The sequence below is a fragment of the Tupaia chinensis genome, unplaced genomic scaffold (genome assembly GCF_000334495.1).
Source record: "Tupaia chinensis unplaced genomic scaffold, TupChi_1.0 Scaffold144899_1, whole genome shotgun sequence".
In the NCBI taxonomy this organism is placed as follows: Eukaryota; Metazoa; Chordata; class Mammalia; order Scandentia; family Tupaiidae; genus Tupaia; species Tupaia belangeri.
The window spans coordinates 2,260,214-2,276,810 of record NW_006204759.1 but is presented as its reverse complement, the minus strand read 5'-3'; the positions used below and the strand labels follow the sequence as shown (position 1 = coordinate 2,276,810).

At 42.7% G+C, this 16,597-nt stretch overlaps 1 protein-coding gene across 6 annotated transcripts in view; it reads left to right on the top strand.

The window, feature by feature from the left end:
• SMG6 (SMG6 nonsense mediated mRNA decay factor) overlaps positions 1–16,597 on the top strand; it is a 310,391-nt gene that overhangs the window by 77,556 nt on the left and 216,238 nt on the right. For all 6 annotated transcript variants that reach the window (XM_006167566.3, XM_027767920.1, XM_027767919.1 and 3 more), the window contains one exon: positions 8,665–8,810. In XM_006167566.3, the coding sequence (XP_006167628.1) occupies positions 8,665–8,810 (146 nt within the window). The remainder of the gene's footprint in view (positions 1–8,664; positions 8,811–16,597) is intronic.

The following is a 16,597-nucleotide window of genomic DNA, read 5'->3' as shown; positions in this document are numbered from 1 at the left end:
AAGTCTGGGAAACACTACTCTCCATCTCTCTGTCTCTTCTTTCTCTACCTTTATAAAAACCCCCTTTAAACACAGTCTTTCCCCAACCCTCACCCCACCCCCAGTTCCTCTGGATTTTTCTTTCCTTTGCCTTCTGGTTCAGTGCCTACTGAGCTCCTCAAGTCAGTCGTGCTAGTTCCCTGGGTGCAGCTGCCAGGGGTCCTCCTTGGGGAGAATAGCGTCCACTAATTTTCCCTCAGAGTGACATTTTCTTTCCTCCATGTCCTTCTGACCCATACCCCTTCCTCCTGTTCTCAGTTTCCTGTACCATATTGCTGATCTCAGTTAAATACCAAGACTGTTCTGTGATTTCACCATCCACCATGGATTTACATATAAATCTCAGGAAAGGTAGTGTGTGCAAAACTTTATTACTTTACACCCTAAATCCCTGTAAAAATATTGAGTTCTGTGTATTCCTTTGGTGGACCAGAGTTCTTCCTCATTGTGTAAAATCAGTGATCCTAAGAACTGACTGGACACCTGCACAGTGGAGCAAGTGTGGGCTGCGTGACTCTGTGCTGTAGGGTCTCTCTGTGTACAGGATAGTGAAGTGAGAAAGAGGTGGCAGTGCTCTCAGGCAAGTCTTCTACTGGATTTAATATTTTCTGAGTTGGAGATTGTATTGGCAACTACTCATTGAGATGATTTTTTTGAATTGTAAATCCCTCAGTTATTGTCAGTGTTTCCCTTTCACTTTCTGTCAGAGGCTTACACGTTTATCTGTAATGCTCTAGAGTTTCCTTAGTGAGGATAGAAGCTGTGTCAGTTTCCACATACTTTAGTACTTTGTGGAAATTGAGCAGCTGAAAGACTTTGTCCTACTTGAAGGAGCACTGCTCCATGGATAATGACCTAGAAGGTGTGCTCAGTATGTATTCAGCAGACATCAACCTGAGCAAGAGTGACAGCGATGGATGTTGCAAGGGTAGTTTTTATTTTGAAATGACTTAAGAAAAGTGGAGAAGTACTAATAGATCAATCTCTATCAGAATAAGTATGACTATCAGAATAAGTATGAAGTAATTCACTTACTTAAAATTAGCTAGACATATCAAGAGCTCCTGCCTCTGAACCCCTCACTTCCCTGCTGTCATCCCTGCCAGTGTGAGCTCTATTCTGGTGGGAGGTTTTTGTCTTAATGTTGTTGCATCCCTAGAGCCTGGCATGTAGTAGGCACTCAGTATTTGTTGTATGAATGAGTGAATCATTATTACAAAATGGATAGATTGTGAAAGACCAGAGAGAAGGATCTTATGTTCTGGTAGGTTTTAGCAGACCCAAGCTGATCATTACGAGTAATGTCAAGCTGCAGTTATGAGTAGATACAGTGATACCAGTATCATCACATAAAATAACACATCATAGCAAGAAATAGTATCACCCTGCACTTAAAATAACAGTTGATAGAACTCTTACTCCTTATCTCTTTGTCCTTAAAAAATATTTTTTTCTTTATTTGTGGTAGTGTGCCCAAAAGAGGGGAAGGAGAAAAGCATCCCCCACAGGGTCACATTACAATCCCCTTCCTGCAGTCCACCAGCCAATCAGATCCTAGGTGCTCATGTACATGCCTGGCACATTTCAGTCTGACCAGACCAGAGATTCGAAGGCTTCTGAGCATCTCATCACTGCTGCTCCACAGATCCGGACCTCTTTTATCTTTTTTAGTTTTTTTTTTTTTTTCTTTCTTTCACTCTCTCCCTTACTACTTTTCACCAATGTTCTCTCTCTCTCTCTCTCTTTTTTTTTCCTTCCAATTTGCTAGAGGGTGTGTGCACTTGCCAGAGAGAGAAAAAAAGTGAGAAAGCATTCACCCATAGGGGATGGCCACACCACAGTCCCTTCTCCATTTCTCCTTTCTGGATGGGCATGTATATACGTGCTTGGGTGTGTTTCTCAAGCTGCAGGCATCTGGGACTCAAACCATGTAGTTGGCCATGTGGGATCCAGCTGCTTCAACCACCATGTCACTGTCCGGACCTCCTCTCTTTTTCTTTTTTTCTTTTATTTTAATTGTTAGAGGGTATGTGTACTCACCAGTGAGAGGCAGGAGAAAGCACCCGGTGTGGCGTGGTCCCATCACAATCCCTTCTCCTCCATTTCTTCATCCTGTCGAGATTTTGGGCATGTGCACACACATGCCTGGTGTGTTTTTTCCAAGCCACAAGGGCTGGGATTTGAAGTTGGCCATGTAAGATCTGGCACTCTAGCCACTAGGCTAGGGTCTGGCCTATTGTTTTCTTTTTAACTTCCAGATGTGTGTGTCCATCAGAGGTGGGGGTGGGGCTTTGTGACACACACACTTCTCCTGCCACCATGTGACTCTCCCTAATCTCTTCTCCTTTGTTTCTTCAACCTGTCAGGATTTTAGTCGTCACTCATATGTGTCCAATGTGTTTTTCCAGCTGCTAGGGCCGGAATCCAGACCACAGGTGACCATGTGGGAATCTGGCTCCTTAACCACTAAGGCTCCTGGGCCAGCCCATTTTCTTATGTTTGTTCTTTAAATTTGCCTATATCATGTTGTTTTAAGTCAGAATTTCTCTGCCTCAGTACTGCTGACATTTGGACAGATCTTTTGTCATTGGGGCTATCTTGTGTAGTGTAGGGTGTTTAATTGCATTCCTAGCTTCTTTCTACTGCCTGGCAGTAGGGTACCCCTCCCCCCAGTGCCATCAAGTTATGATGATTAAAAATGTTGCTAGGGCCAGCCCATGGTGTGGTGGTTATAGCAGCTGGATCCCACATGGCCAGCTGTGCAGTTCAAGTCCTGGACTCAGCAGCTTCAGAAATACCCTGGAGCACATGTGCATGGATGCCCAAAATCATGAAAGGCAAGTGACACAGAGAAGGGATTACTAGGAGGTGCTTTCTCACTCCCTAACTCCTCTCACGAGTGCACGTGCCCTCTGACAAATTTTTTAAAAGTTTCTCGAGTCAGCCCTGTAGCCTAGTTACCAGATCCCATGTGGCCTACGGAAGTTTGAATCGCAACCCCAAAGGCTTAAAAAACCTGTCAGGTGTGCATGCCCAAAGTCCCAACAGGATGGAGAAATGGAGGAAAAAGGATTATGGCATGATCATGCCCCGTTGGGGGTGGTTATCCCTCCCACACCCCTCATCACTGCATGTCACTCTCTGTCAATTAAAAAAAGATCTTTAAACATTGTCAAATATTCCCTGAGGGGCAGAATTACCCTTCATTGAGAAATACTATTCTAGGTATTTCTGGCCCTGTTTGGGGACTAAAATAATTATGAATCTTGGTCAAGAAACTAGGAATATTTAGAATTTTTTTTGTCAGATTAAGCATTACCAAAACCCTTATTTCCACTCCCCCTTTAAAAAATGTATATATTTAGGGAACCAGTAGTTAGCGTAATGGCTATTTCGTTGGACTCCCACGTAGTCGACCGCGGTTTGCGTCCCAGACCCGGTGGCTTAGAACTCACGCCGGGCGCATGTGCGTGCGTGCCCAAGATCCCGAGAGGAGAATGGAGGAGAAGGGATTGCGGCGTGGCCATCCCCCCGAGGGGGGTAATTTCTCGCTTTCTGTCTCTCTGTCTCTCTCTGTCTGGCGAGCGCATGCGCCCTAGAGCAAAAAACCTCTCAGAAAACAAAAAGTTTGTATTTAGACACATATTTTGGAAGAAGTTTGAGAAAGATCCACAGTAATGAGGATCTTAGGAAATGAGATTTGAGAGGAAAAATAAAGGTGAAAAAGACCCTTAGAGTATAGGGTGCCCTGTGTTTAAATATAAAAGAGATATACCAGATAGTCTTTTTCTTTTTTTTTTTTTTTTTTTTTTTTTTTTTTTTTAGGGATAATAATTAGAAAAAATAGGCTTATCTTGTAGCTAGAAAGATTTGGGTTTAGGTGTCAAAAAATTTCACAGAGAGATCTTTGGAGGCATTTAAAAGAGAATAGATTATCTCATTTGCCTGTGGTCATTTACTGTAGTTCAGATTCTTTTTCAGGATTTCTTCTATTCCTGCATATAATGCTTTCTGTGGTTAAAAAGACAAAGCCTGTCCAGTTTTACCTTTATAAAAAATGAGTTACAGGAGGGCGGACAGGAAAGGACAGGTGCTGCTCAGTGGGCACAGAGCTACAGTTAGGCAGGGGAATAGGTTCTGGTGTTCTGCTGCGCAGCATAGTGGCTATAGCCAATAATGTATATTTCAAAGTAGCTATAAGATAGCATTTTAAATGTTTTTACCACCAAGAAATGATAAAAATTTGAAGTGATAGGTATGCTGATTGGCCTGATTTATTCATTCCATAGTGTATTCATGTATCAAAACATCACATGTGCCCCATAAATACATGCAGTTATAGTCAAATTAAAATAAACTTAAAAAAATGAATTATGGTAGTTTTCAATGAGGAAAATGTATGTCAATTTTAGGCATTTCAGCCCCTCAATTAGTAGTCCTCTTATTCTCTCCCAGAGGTTAAAAAAGTTTGAGTCTCATATTTATTCTGGAAGGCAGAAACAGCAGTAACATTTCTGTTGGGGGATAAAAAGAAAGTATAGAAGTCTGGAAGACTAGAAAAGCAATGAGCCCAAGCCACACACATCATCATGGACTGTTGCCTAATTACCAAGAAGATGTGAAATGTGGGAGGCGTTGAAAATGAATTAAGAGTGAGAAGATTGTAATGGGGAGCAGCTGAAGGCACATTACTATCCCGCCTGCCTTTTGAGTAAAGCCCTGACAGTGCTCTTCCAGTTCTGGTCTCCTCTGTGCCCGGTGTTCCACATCGCATCAGTATGTACTTTAATGCCTACTGTGTGCAAGATAAGTCTTCTTGCTCTCAGCAGTGCCTGAGATCTACTGCCAAAGAGACTTTGCTTTTAACCACTTACTTACAAGAAAGACCTCAAGAGTAAACAAGTCAAAGCTTGGTGGGCTTCAGCTTCCTTATTTTTTCCTCCCTTTTCCACTCTTTCACAGAATTAGCTAACATTTTGGTTTCGTATTTTGCACCTGGATTGTTCCTGTCTTGCTCAAGCTTTAAAAATTAAAATATTGAGAAAAGTTAGGAAGCCTGATCCTTTTCTACAATGAATAAACCTAGCCTAGCATTGTTCCTCAGCGTCTGAGGGGTTGGATGCTGCTCCGTTAGTCACTGTCTGAGTCACTCCTGGGTCTAGGTTCCAGGGTTGTCTGCAAGTTAGTTTCTTTAAACTGCCATTCAAATAAGACAAGGTGTCTCTAGAGATCACTTAAGAAGGTGGCCACTTAAGTCAGTGAGATGCACAGCCTGAACATGATAGTGTCATTTTAGGCTTTATAGGGTAGGAACAGAGTCCTCTTGGACTCGAGAAGAGGAATGAGTCGGGAGTGCCGTGTGGCTCCTGACAGACCGATGCTGCCCTGGTCAGAAGCAGATCAGACCTGCTCTTGTGCTCCACTGAGAGGGGCGGAGAAGCCAGCAGCCTTTAGGCCCTTTATTTGTGACAGATAGAATAATTTTGCTTCCCATTATTGTTTCGATTCAAGTTAGCACTTTAGTTTTTACTTGTTCGCCTAGTTATGCTATTTGCATAGCTTCAATAGCTCTTGGAATTCAAAGACTGTTTTATTTATTTTGGACTTGGAATATTAAAAAATATAGTGTTTATGTCTTGATTTATCTTTTAAATTAGCAAATATTTTTAAATACAAAAGTAAGAAGTATTCATTGTGAGACAGTCCTTTTTTTCTTACTAAATAGTGCTCATTGTGAAATATTGAGAACACTCAACCAAAAAAAGAAAGAAAAACATTACCTGTATTCTCGCTATCCAGGGAGAACTATTCATTGTTAACTAAACATTTGGTATATATATATATATACACATATATATTTTTTTCTGTGTATCACACAGACATTATTTTTTAACCTATATGAATAAAAAGGGATCGTGTTAAATTGCTGTAAAACCATTTTCATTTAATACATGTTGAACCATTCCCCGTATGGTTAAAAAATGTAATACAACTTTAAAAAAATAGTATTTGATTTATGGATGTGCCATCTTTATCATCTATTGTTAGGTATTTTAGGTTGTTTCCCCTTTTTTTTGTGGTTATAAATGACCATCTTTTCATGCTTTCTCTGTTTCTGCTTTCTCCTCAATTACTGCTGCTGCTACTTTTTCTTCTTGGTTGAAATTACTATGTGCATAAATAGTGGTCAGAAATTCTTATTAAAATATATAGTGTTAATAGCTAAGGCTAAATATTTGCAACTCTTCCCTAATGCCTGTGCTCTCCAGAGAGATAACAGGACAGAGACATCAGGTCATGAGACCTTTTTGCTACATTTACATATATGTAAAAGATTTCATTTTATTTTGTGTTTTTTTTTTAAACAAATTTATACTCTTATTATCTTAGTTTTAGTCTTATTATTATTTTCTCTCTGTAATATGAGGCAAAGCAATGTTTATGTCTTGGAGAGAAAGACATAAAACTACTTACAGGTAGTTTGAATCCAAAGTAAGATAGCAGTTTGGTTGCAAAACGGGGAACCAGAAACCTTGTTACTGAATCCTGAGGAGGAGTCTTTATCTGTGTTTCCCTCAATTATTGCTGAATAAAGCTGATTTTGTCTGAGTAGATCCATCATATCTCACACTTGAAGTTGCTCAGATTTAAACCCTTTGGTTTTTTTGTTTGTTTGTTTCTTTTTGTTTTGATCATGTTGAACTGATTGAAAGGCAAAAGGGTTTTTATTTATTTATTTATTTATTTATTTTAATTCAGAAACTTTTTAAAAAGGGAAAGTGTGGACATTTGACCTGGTGCTTGTTTGAGACGTCAGTCTGACCCAAGGAGTGTTAATAGATATGTTTCAATTCCCATCCCAGGGAAGAGGCTTCCTCAGACACAGCAAGATGTCCCACGTGACACTTCTGTCCTGTCGTTCTGTGCTGGCTTTCTACTGCCTTTCAACACGGAGACACATGGCCCTGAGACTTGCCCAGTGTGGCTGCTTTTTAAGTAGAGTGAACTCTGCTATTCTCGTAATGAGAAGTGCTAGTCCCCCTCCCCACCTCCAACCAGAAAGAGTGCTGCACAGTGTCAGGATTTAAAATGAAACCTTTGTTACAGCCCTTGGGGAAAAGTGGATCCAATCCAGCCCCAAACACATCACTCTCTGCCATTCCAAATCTACCAAGAGTTTTAACGGCTCTGAAACTTTTTAGAGGGGGAAGAAAAAGGTTTGTTTTGTTTTGTTTTGTTTTGGGGGGGCACTTGAAAATGGTGCGTGGGGAGAAGAAAGCAAATGCATGGCATGTTTTGTGCCAATGAAAATGAGGACATCTCAGCAGAGAAGGGAACTGGAATGTAAACTGTAACTGACCCATGACTGTGGCATGACTTCTGGGCACCACAGGGTCAGTAATAGGAGCTGCCATCCAAGGGCAAGGAAGGAAGATTGCCAAGATTCCAGAAAGCTCTGGAGTTTTCTGATCTAGGGAGAGTACTATTCAATGGAGAAAGGGCCAAAGTTTAGATGAAACTAGAAGCACCTTTCTCTAGGACTTGACACTCTTGAGTATCTTTTGAGAAGGATTCCCTTCCCTGTGGCTTTTCAGAAGCTGTGTATTAATCCTGTCTAGAGCAACTCCCCACCCCACCCCCAGTGTCCCATAAGCAGTTTGTTTGTTTGGGGCACAGTGAGGATGTTTAGCCGACCACGAATGGTTCAGCATGGTTCTAAGGCCCTTGTGCCTGGTTTCTCTCGCTAGCACAAAGTTAGAATTTGCTTTTTATTTCTGAGGATTTCAGCTGTGGTTTGTTTCTGTTGCCAAAGGAGCTCCAGGCATGCACCACTGTTTGGGATCCAGTGGCCACATTTGGCAAGCAGAGGTTTGAGTGACCTCTCCTTTGGAGCCCTAGGTCACTGGCTGGATTTCTGCCTCCCTGCATTACAGGCTCTTCCTGTATTGGGAGTGGCAGTTGGCCAGGGCATTATGTTTCCACTGGCCTGAAAACGTACAGACCCTGATGAGCATAGGCTTTTGAGAGGGAGAAAGACAGCAACACAGGAAAGACTGAAATGGATCATTGGGGTCCTAGATCTGAGGATTCTCCAAGGGGAAATTTGGGACCCCTAGATGGAGCATGCAGTGTGCTTGGTATCTACGAAGACAGCAGCAGAACTGTCTGGTTTCCTGTAGTAAATCCTTGAATAAAGAATCTTTAAATTCATATAACTCTTTTTATAGATTACAGTTTCATACTGGAGAGTTTGGTGACCAACCTAACTTAAAAGAGCTTTATTTACTATTTTTTAAAATTGATTGTTTCAGAGAGAAACTTGAATATCAGCTTGAATCCAGTTATTGCCAGAGGTTAGGAAATAGCATACCAAAGCATAATAACTCATAGTGATTTATCTAAGAATTGAGTTGTTTCCATCTCTGAACACTGAACAGTTTACTCTTTCCTCTCAAATTTGTGCAAAATTGTAGGATACCAGGAAGGTTCGTGAAAGTGACAAAGAAGCATCATAGGCATTAGTGGTCTGGTCTGCCTTTTGAGAGAAAGGGTGTGCGTGTGTGTGTGTGTGTACACCAAGGGCTCTTGGGGTGTGCCTTACTGATGGGCCCAATGTATCTGTAGGATGGAGTCATTCCCTGCAGTGGCTGAGAAGGTTCTGAAGGAGTTCCAGGTGTTGCTGCAGCACAGCCCCTCTCCTATTGGAAGTACCCGCATGCTGCAGCTTATGACCATCAACATGTTTGCTGTGCACAACTCCCAGTTGAAAGGTAAGACGTCCATTTTCTTCATCTAGACAGAGATCAATCTAGCTTATTTCCTATGCCACCATACCGCCCCTGTCCCCTTAATGTGTGCATGTGCATGCATGTACATGGCCCTCCCTACCGTTGTCTCTCAGATCTTTAGTTTACTCTCTGAAATCTGTATGACTCTCTAATGCTTGGGTGGGATGGGAGGAGGGAATTGTGGGTATAGAGTTTAATTTGCAAAGCCAGAAATGCTGTTGCACATCTGGCCATGAGCAGCAAGGCCTCTTGGAGGCTGTAGACCCAGAGCCTCTCCCAAGGGAGAGGCATTGCTGAAATGTTTCATTGCAGAGACCATACGCTTGGCAAGGATTGGGAATAGCTGTTTCTGGACTCATGTACCCTGTTTGTTCAATATGGAAAAGTCTAGTTCCCTATGGGATATCCCTTGTGGGAGCCTGCCAGGGAGCAAGAACAGAGAATTGATGAGCTTTGGTGACTCAAATCTGGAAGCACAGAAACCACCAGACCCAGTATTTGGCTAGAATACTGGTGTGCATTCTGAAATGCTTTTCTGAACACTCTTCGGGGTTTTTTTGGCAAGAGAGGTAAGGGTGGGAGGAGTGGAGGAGGGGAGGGTGGTTCGGCAGGGTTTTTAAATGTTGGATGACAAGGTCACAGTCAAAAGATGTTGCCAGGACCCCTTCCTTTCCTCTCACCCTACTTAGGTAAGGGTGATGTGGTTTGACTTGATGGAACTTTGTAGCATGCAGGTGACATGATTTGGTACATTTATTTGCAAAGGAAATTTGGTCCATGCTGTCAAGGAATCATTTCAGAGCATTGACAGAGAATGTTTAGTTTCAGGGTTAGAAGGTTATTATCTGAAATACCAGGAAGTGGGAATTGTCCCATGGAGACTCTGTTATAAAACAGATCTGGTGTTTCTGGACAAAGTGTCACTGGGTCTCTTGTTCCACCTTTTCTGAAAAGTGCTTTCTCACCCTAAAGTTGTTTTATTAACCTTCCCATTTGTATTTGGGGGTTATGCTGCAGCTTGCTGGTGGTGGTGGCGGTCTTTCTTTCCTCATGAGTGACTGTGCCCTCCTCCTGGGACTCTGCAAGGTTCTCTGCTAGTCTACCTGGACTTTCAGTCACATCTCAGTCCTAGAGGATTTTCGCCTTTCATGCTACCTGATACGGTGTTTAGCATTCCCAGGAGAAGGCAAGAGACAGAGGCTTAGGTGCCTTTTTGAACTTTGCTGATTGTTCCTGAGATGGCTATTTGTTTATACGGCTCTGAAGAATCATGGAGTCTTGAGGGGGAGTGCTGGTTTCCAGAAAGGAGGAAGTAAGGTTTGTAAAGGGTTGTCCTGGTGAGACCACAAAGTCCAGAGGGGTAGGACATATGCGTACCAAGTAGGAAGCCCACTGTGCTCTGAAGAGGCGGCCTCCTGAGGTGCCCTTGTATCATTTTCCTGCCTCCCACTAAGAACAATCTGCAGAGTCCAGTGAGTGCCTGTTACAGAGCTCCAGCCTCTGTCAAGGTACTGTTCCAGCATCAGATGACCTGCGGTCTTCAGGTGTGAATGCAGAAGGCCTGCAGCTCTTGACTGTGAAGCATCTGTTTTCAGCACCTTCTGCTCCATGAAAAGGAATACCTTGGCTTTTTCATAGGCCACCAGTGAGTCCTTTTTTTATAGCTGTTATTATGGAAAGGTTAAGAAAATACGGGTGAAAAGAAGGTGAGGTGGTGAGTACAGAGAAAGAAGGAAGAGGTGGTCCCCCCATTTGAGGCCGCTGTTCTTTTCCTAGGACTCTTTTCCGTGGTTGGTCGTAATGAGCCCCTCTAACCATGAAGCATGTATGAAAGCCTGTACCTAAAACCCTGCTCCTCATTTCTGTCCTCTTCCTGATGGTCACCTCTAGGAGGCAGATGGGGCCAAGAGGAGTCAGAGCTGAGGTGGTCAGAGGCTCCAAGGATGTTTCAGGGAAAAACAGCCCAGGCCACAGGATATAACACTCAACTAGGACAGAGAGCTCTGTGGACGTGCTGCCAAGTACCCGGTGTGCAGCTGAGGCGGCCGTCCAGACCCCACTGTGTGGGCTGCCATTGGGAGAGGGGTGAGCAGAGCACTCAGCAGGACTGGCTGGTGGGAAGATGCACTTTTCCATTTCCCAGCACATGAGTCATCTTCTCTGGGCCCCTGCGCTGTGCTTGCACGGACAGTGGCAAGAGGGGGTGTTGTGGCTGAGTAGCAGCATCTGTGTCGGGGGTGGAGAGGGAAGGGGGTTGGGGAGAGGGTAAAGATTTAAATCCTTCACTAATCAGCAGCAGTTTGAATCACATTTTTATGAGTAAGGAAATGATAAATCAGCCCTGAGTGTTCAGCCCCCGAGTCTCGTCAGCTGGTGCCCTTTTAAAGGTTTCTCTCCAGGCCAGTCTGCATGCTGTCACAGTCACCACCCAGCCGCGGGTCCCTGACCATCTGAAACCAGGAAGCAAGGGCCTGACGTTGCCTGGCTCTCCCAGGTGCTTGGGGTCTGGGTGATTTGGCAGTTACTACAAGTAATAGAACATCTGGGCCGTCATTTTTCTTTCCTTCTTGGATGTGTCCTTCTGGGTGGGTGTTTGCATTTGTCAGTTCCTGGCCTCTGTGGAGAAGGAGCATTCCAGCTTAAAGTAGAGGTGATCGTATGGCCCACAGAGCAGTCCAGATCTTCTCAGACTGTGCCTGAGCCTGCCCTGTAGATATGGCACCTGAGGAGTATAATTTGAGAGCAACAGGGAAGTTCTTACTTAAAACATATGTCTTTTGTTAATGTCTCTAACACTACTGTGGATCAGTGATTTTGTGTGTGTGTGTTTGTTTGGTGCTACCATTGTATGACTATCTTCTCCTACAGTCTCAGTAGTCCAGAGATGGAAATTATATTGTTACAGACACTTTAGAGAAATTGCCTTTTTTATTTAGAGAGATGTTTGTTATAGGGTGCATGCCCTTGTCAGAGAAACAGGCAGAAGGTGAGAAATCACCCCTCAGTGAGGATGGCCACACTGTCATCCCTTCTCCATTCTCTTCTCAGGATCTTGGGTATGCATGCAAGCCTCCAGGTCTGTGACTTGAACCATGGTTGGCCATGTGGGAGTCTAGTGACGTACCCATTATACCATCTGTTGGACCTGAGAGATTATTTTTCTAATGGATTTTCTTGTGCACTTGGAAGTGTTTAAAAGGCAAAACAGAAAAACAAGCTTAGATGATAGTGAGAGACTAGCATCTTTCCTCTTTTTCTAGGATATAGTTTTTCCTGGAGCCAGCCCTGCTCATGGAGGCAGAAATTGTGAAGTCAGATTTGCCCCTTTCCTATATGGAAGATAAGTTGAGTCATGCCACATTTAGCCAATTAAACTTTTAGGTCTCAGCAGTGATCTTAAAACTAATGTGTTCAGGACTGTCAGTGGGGGAGATCTTTATCCCTACACTCATATGAACCCTATGCAAAATTCTACTTGCCTGGGACTACAGAGTCTAAGGTTCCTACACTCTTTATTAACTAAGGTAGTTGAAACAATTTGTGAGATGGAATAAGGGATGTTTGGAGGCTATGGCATGGTGCCTTGTGTTTATTAGGCACTTAGTAAGTATTTGTTGAATGCTTGGGTAAGGAAGGCCACGGTTCTGGGAAAGAACTTACTAAGTAGTATGTTCTTTACCTGGCCCATATCCAAAGCTGGTGGCCAGATAGGTGGTTCCCAGAGTGATGTCACAATTAGTAATCTCTCCGTGGCATGACAAAAGGGAGAAGGGCCTTCTCCATGTGCCTCGGTATTTAACACTTCAATAGCCATCAGATTGGCCGATGTGATGCTGGAGGGTGAACTGTTGCTCTAAACCACAAGCAGTCCAAGAATTTTAATTTTTTTAAAATTCTGTCATTTAAGGAAATAAAACTCTAGTTCTTGAAGAGGAATAATTGAAGCAACATTTGTTGTAGGGCATCTCTGAAACCCCATTGCATCCCCCATCTGTGCCCAATTTGCTCCAATCTGGCCTCCCTTCCCCTTCCTTTTCTCTCCCCCTCTTGTTCTCTCTCTTTTTAAAAAATATGTTTTATAATTCCTGGAATCAAAACCATCTCAGGCACACACTGTTTTATTTTACTGTATTATTGGATTATACTTCCTATAAATCATTGGATGTTACTCATTGGCCACCACTGGAATAACTTCCCTTTTCTGTGTCCTGGCCCCCTCTTTTTCTTCCTCTACCAATTTATAGATTATGTCTCCATTTCATCCTTACTGGTGGCAGCAAGAGGGCACCCAAGAGACACTTCTTGGTTGTGCCACTGGTATCGCCTGCTCTGAGGGGACATTTGGGGGCTGGAATTGAGGGAAAGCTAGACTGGCATTCCTTATGATCATTTATGCCTGTTTTTATGGTGTTAGTAACCCCAAAGTATAGATCGATGAATGCCACATGTGGATCTGCAGTGGGATAGAGAACTAAGCCATCCAGATGGGACCGAGAGAGCTTGAACCCATCAGTGTGGGTACTTTCTGCCTCGTTAATTCTAGTTGAGAAGTTCAGTTCACAACCAGAATTTCTTTTTCTTTCAGCGTATGACATCCTTCGAGATCCTCAGAAAAGCAGTTTACTCCTCTGTGACAATTCACTGCTGTTTGAGACTCTTACCCAAGCAGAATGTATGAAGTGCCTAATCCTCAGCTTGTCAGAACAGTTGTACAGGAAATCCACCTTTCATAAGGGGTTAGGCTGGAGTTTAGCTTTGTAAACGTCCTTCTCATTCCTCCTCCTGTGTCTCTGGTGACAGAAGCCTTGGGCTTTTGCTCCACAAGGATCCATGGGTAGCTTTCTACAGCTAATCAGTGCTACCTGACCATCGTCAGCACTCCTCAGTTTAAAGTAAATGAGTAAAGTGCCAGCCTGGCCAGCAAATTTTGTGAGAAATAGCCTCAAAGGTCAGAATAGGTTACGCTTTGGAAGTCAGACCAGAGAAAGATGTATCCTTAAGCTTTGCCCTCTGTCCTTGTGGGGAAGATATAGCTATCAACAGGCTGCTTAGTACAGATTTCTTCCCTCAATAATTTCTGCCTGTGGATCTAGTTGTAGTTGCCTGGAATTGAAGAAAAAGTTAAAGAACTTAGTATGTCAAGGGACCTACCTATTCCTCCAACTCTGAGTTCCAGGGTCTTTGTTGTTTTCAGGATGAATCTACTACTTTAGAAGGAGAGGTAGTTAAGAAAAGCTAAACAAATGAAAAAATTCAATCATATCCATAAAATCCCTTATATCAGTTGAAGAAATGAGCTTTGTTTTTGCCCCAGGGAGATAGTGTGGTTTGGTATCCGTGGCTGCTTTGGTGGTAAGAACAGAATTGCCATATCCCATCATTGCCCATTGGTTAGCATTAGCTGTGTATTTCATTCTTCTTGACATTTTATAGGTTTTCAGTTTGATTTTTTTTTCTTCAAGATGGACTTCCTCTAAAAGAGAAAACTTATTTGAATAAATTTTGAGAATAGGGGCTGGCAGGAGGTGTGGTGGATACGGGTGCTGGATTCTTATATGACCAACCATGGTTCGAGTCCCAGACCTGGTGGCTTACTTTCTCACTTTCCCTTTCTCTCTTTCTGTCTGGTGAAATTAAAAAATAACAAGTGGAAATAATTTATAGAAAAGAATTATTTAACTGTACTTATTTATTTATTTAAGTTTGATCAGAGAGAAACAGAGAGGGAGAGAGAGAGGAAAGTGAGAAAGCAAGCCTCCAGGTCTAAGACTTGAACTGCAGTCGGCCAGTGCCCTTAACCACCATTCCACTTGCCAGCCCTATAAATAAATAATTTCTAAAAGAATGATCTTATCTAACTTTATTGATTTATTGATTTATTTTAATTTGACCAGAGATGGACAGAGAGAAAGTAAGAAAGCAAGCCACTGTGTCCAGGATTTGAACCACAGTTGACCATGTGAGAGTCCAGTACTCCTAGTCACCACACCACCTCTGGTCCCAATAAATGATTGTTTTAAAAAAATTTTGGAAATAGAATTTTAGACTACCTTTTCTGAGCCCCACACCAAATCTGAGCTACTATTCTTATCTGAGTAAAGTGCTCCGTGAATCTGATTTGAGACTAGAAGAGGAACAAAAGTAGAAGTGAAAGAGTTGGGGGCACTTAGAATTCTCCCAAGTGACTTGAGACTCATGGATAATAAGCTGGCAGAAGGATATGGCTGGGCAAATCGAGGCTTTCTGGGATCCATATGTACTATTGCATGGGTAGAGAGAAATCTCCCTCTCATAATGGAAAGCATTGTTTATAACCAGTTGTTAAAAGAAGTGTTCAGTTTCTTGGTTTAGAATATGTAGTATCTCTTAAAGGAGGGGAGGAGGCACCCTTTAGTGACTTCATTTTTAACTCCCACTCTCATTTCTGGTATCCCTCTAACTTTTAACAAAAATGCTTTTCACATGCCACCTAGAAGAAACTGTGACTTTTTTGGCCTGGGGAGAAGATTGGTATATCATTTGTACAGAAAAAAGCATGAGAGTATAAAACATTTGCAAATAGGAGTAAACTCATGTCCCCACCACCCAGGTTAAGAAATAGACTATTGCTAATCCCACAGATGCTCCTGCCCTGTGTGCTTCATCCCCATCATAGCTGTGGCCCCCTCCATGCCAGTGCCTGTCATCCTGACCTGTGGAATTCATCCCATTGCTTTTCTTTCACAGTGTTGTCATCCTAGTACATATCTCTAAATAAAACACAGTTTTGTTTTGCTTGCGTACTAGTGGAGTCAACGTTGCTCATATTGCTTGTATTCTTTTCTCTCTTACATGTTTTTTTCCATGCAGTGTTTGTCAGTTCTGTCCATGTTGATATGTGTAGTTGTAATTGTAATTCATTCTTTTTTTTTTTTTTGGAGTTTTTTTTTTTTTTTTGCTATAGGGCGCGTGCGCTCACTAGAAAGACAGAGAGAGACAGAAAGTGAGAAATCACCCCCCCAGGGGGGATGACCACGCCACAATCCCTTCTCCATTCTCTCGGGATCCTGGGCACACACACGCGCCCGGTATGAGTTTAAGCTACCAGGTCTGGGACTCGAACCACGGTCCACTATTTGGGAGTTCAGCGACATAGCCATTACGCCAACTGCTGGTCCCGAAAATATTGTATATTTTATTCATTTATTAGCTTGCCCATTCTTCTACTGATGGACATTTGGGTTTGCACTTTGGGGCTGTTATGAGCATTGAATCCAATGATAGTTATTGATTTTTATATACCATGCTATCTTCTTTTCTTTTCTTTTCTTTTTCTTTCTTTCTTTGCTATTTTTTTTAAGACTTTTTTTTTTTTTTTTTTTTTTTTTTTTGCCATACAGTCTGTGTACTCGATAGAGACACAGAGAGGGAAAGTGATAAGTCACTCCACAGGGGAGATGTCCGTGCCACAATCCCTTTCCCTCCATTCTTGTGGGATTTGGTGTATGCACACACATGAACTTGGTGTTTTCCTCTCCTCTCCTCCCCTCTCCTCTACCTCCCCTCCCCTCCCCTTCCCTTCCCTTCCCTTCCCTTCACTTCACTTCTTTCTCTTTCCTTTTCTCCTTTCTTCCTTTCCTTTCCCTCCCTCCCTCCCTTACTCCCTCTCTCTTTCCTCCCCTCTCCTCTCTTTTCCTCTCCTCTCCTCTTTCTTCTCTTTCCTCTCTTCTCTTCTTCCTTTCCTTTCCTTTCCTTTCCTTTCCTTTCCTTTCCTTTCCTTTCCTTTCCTT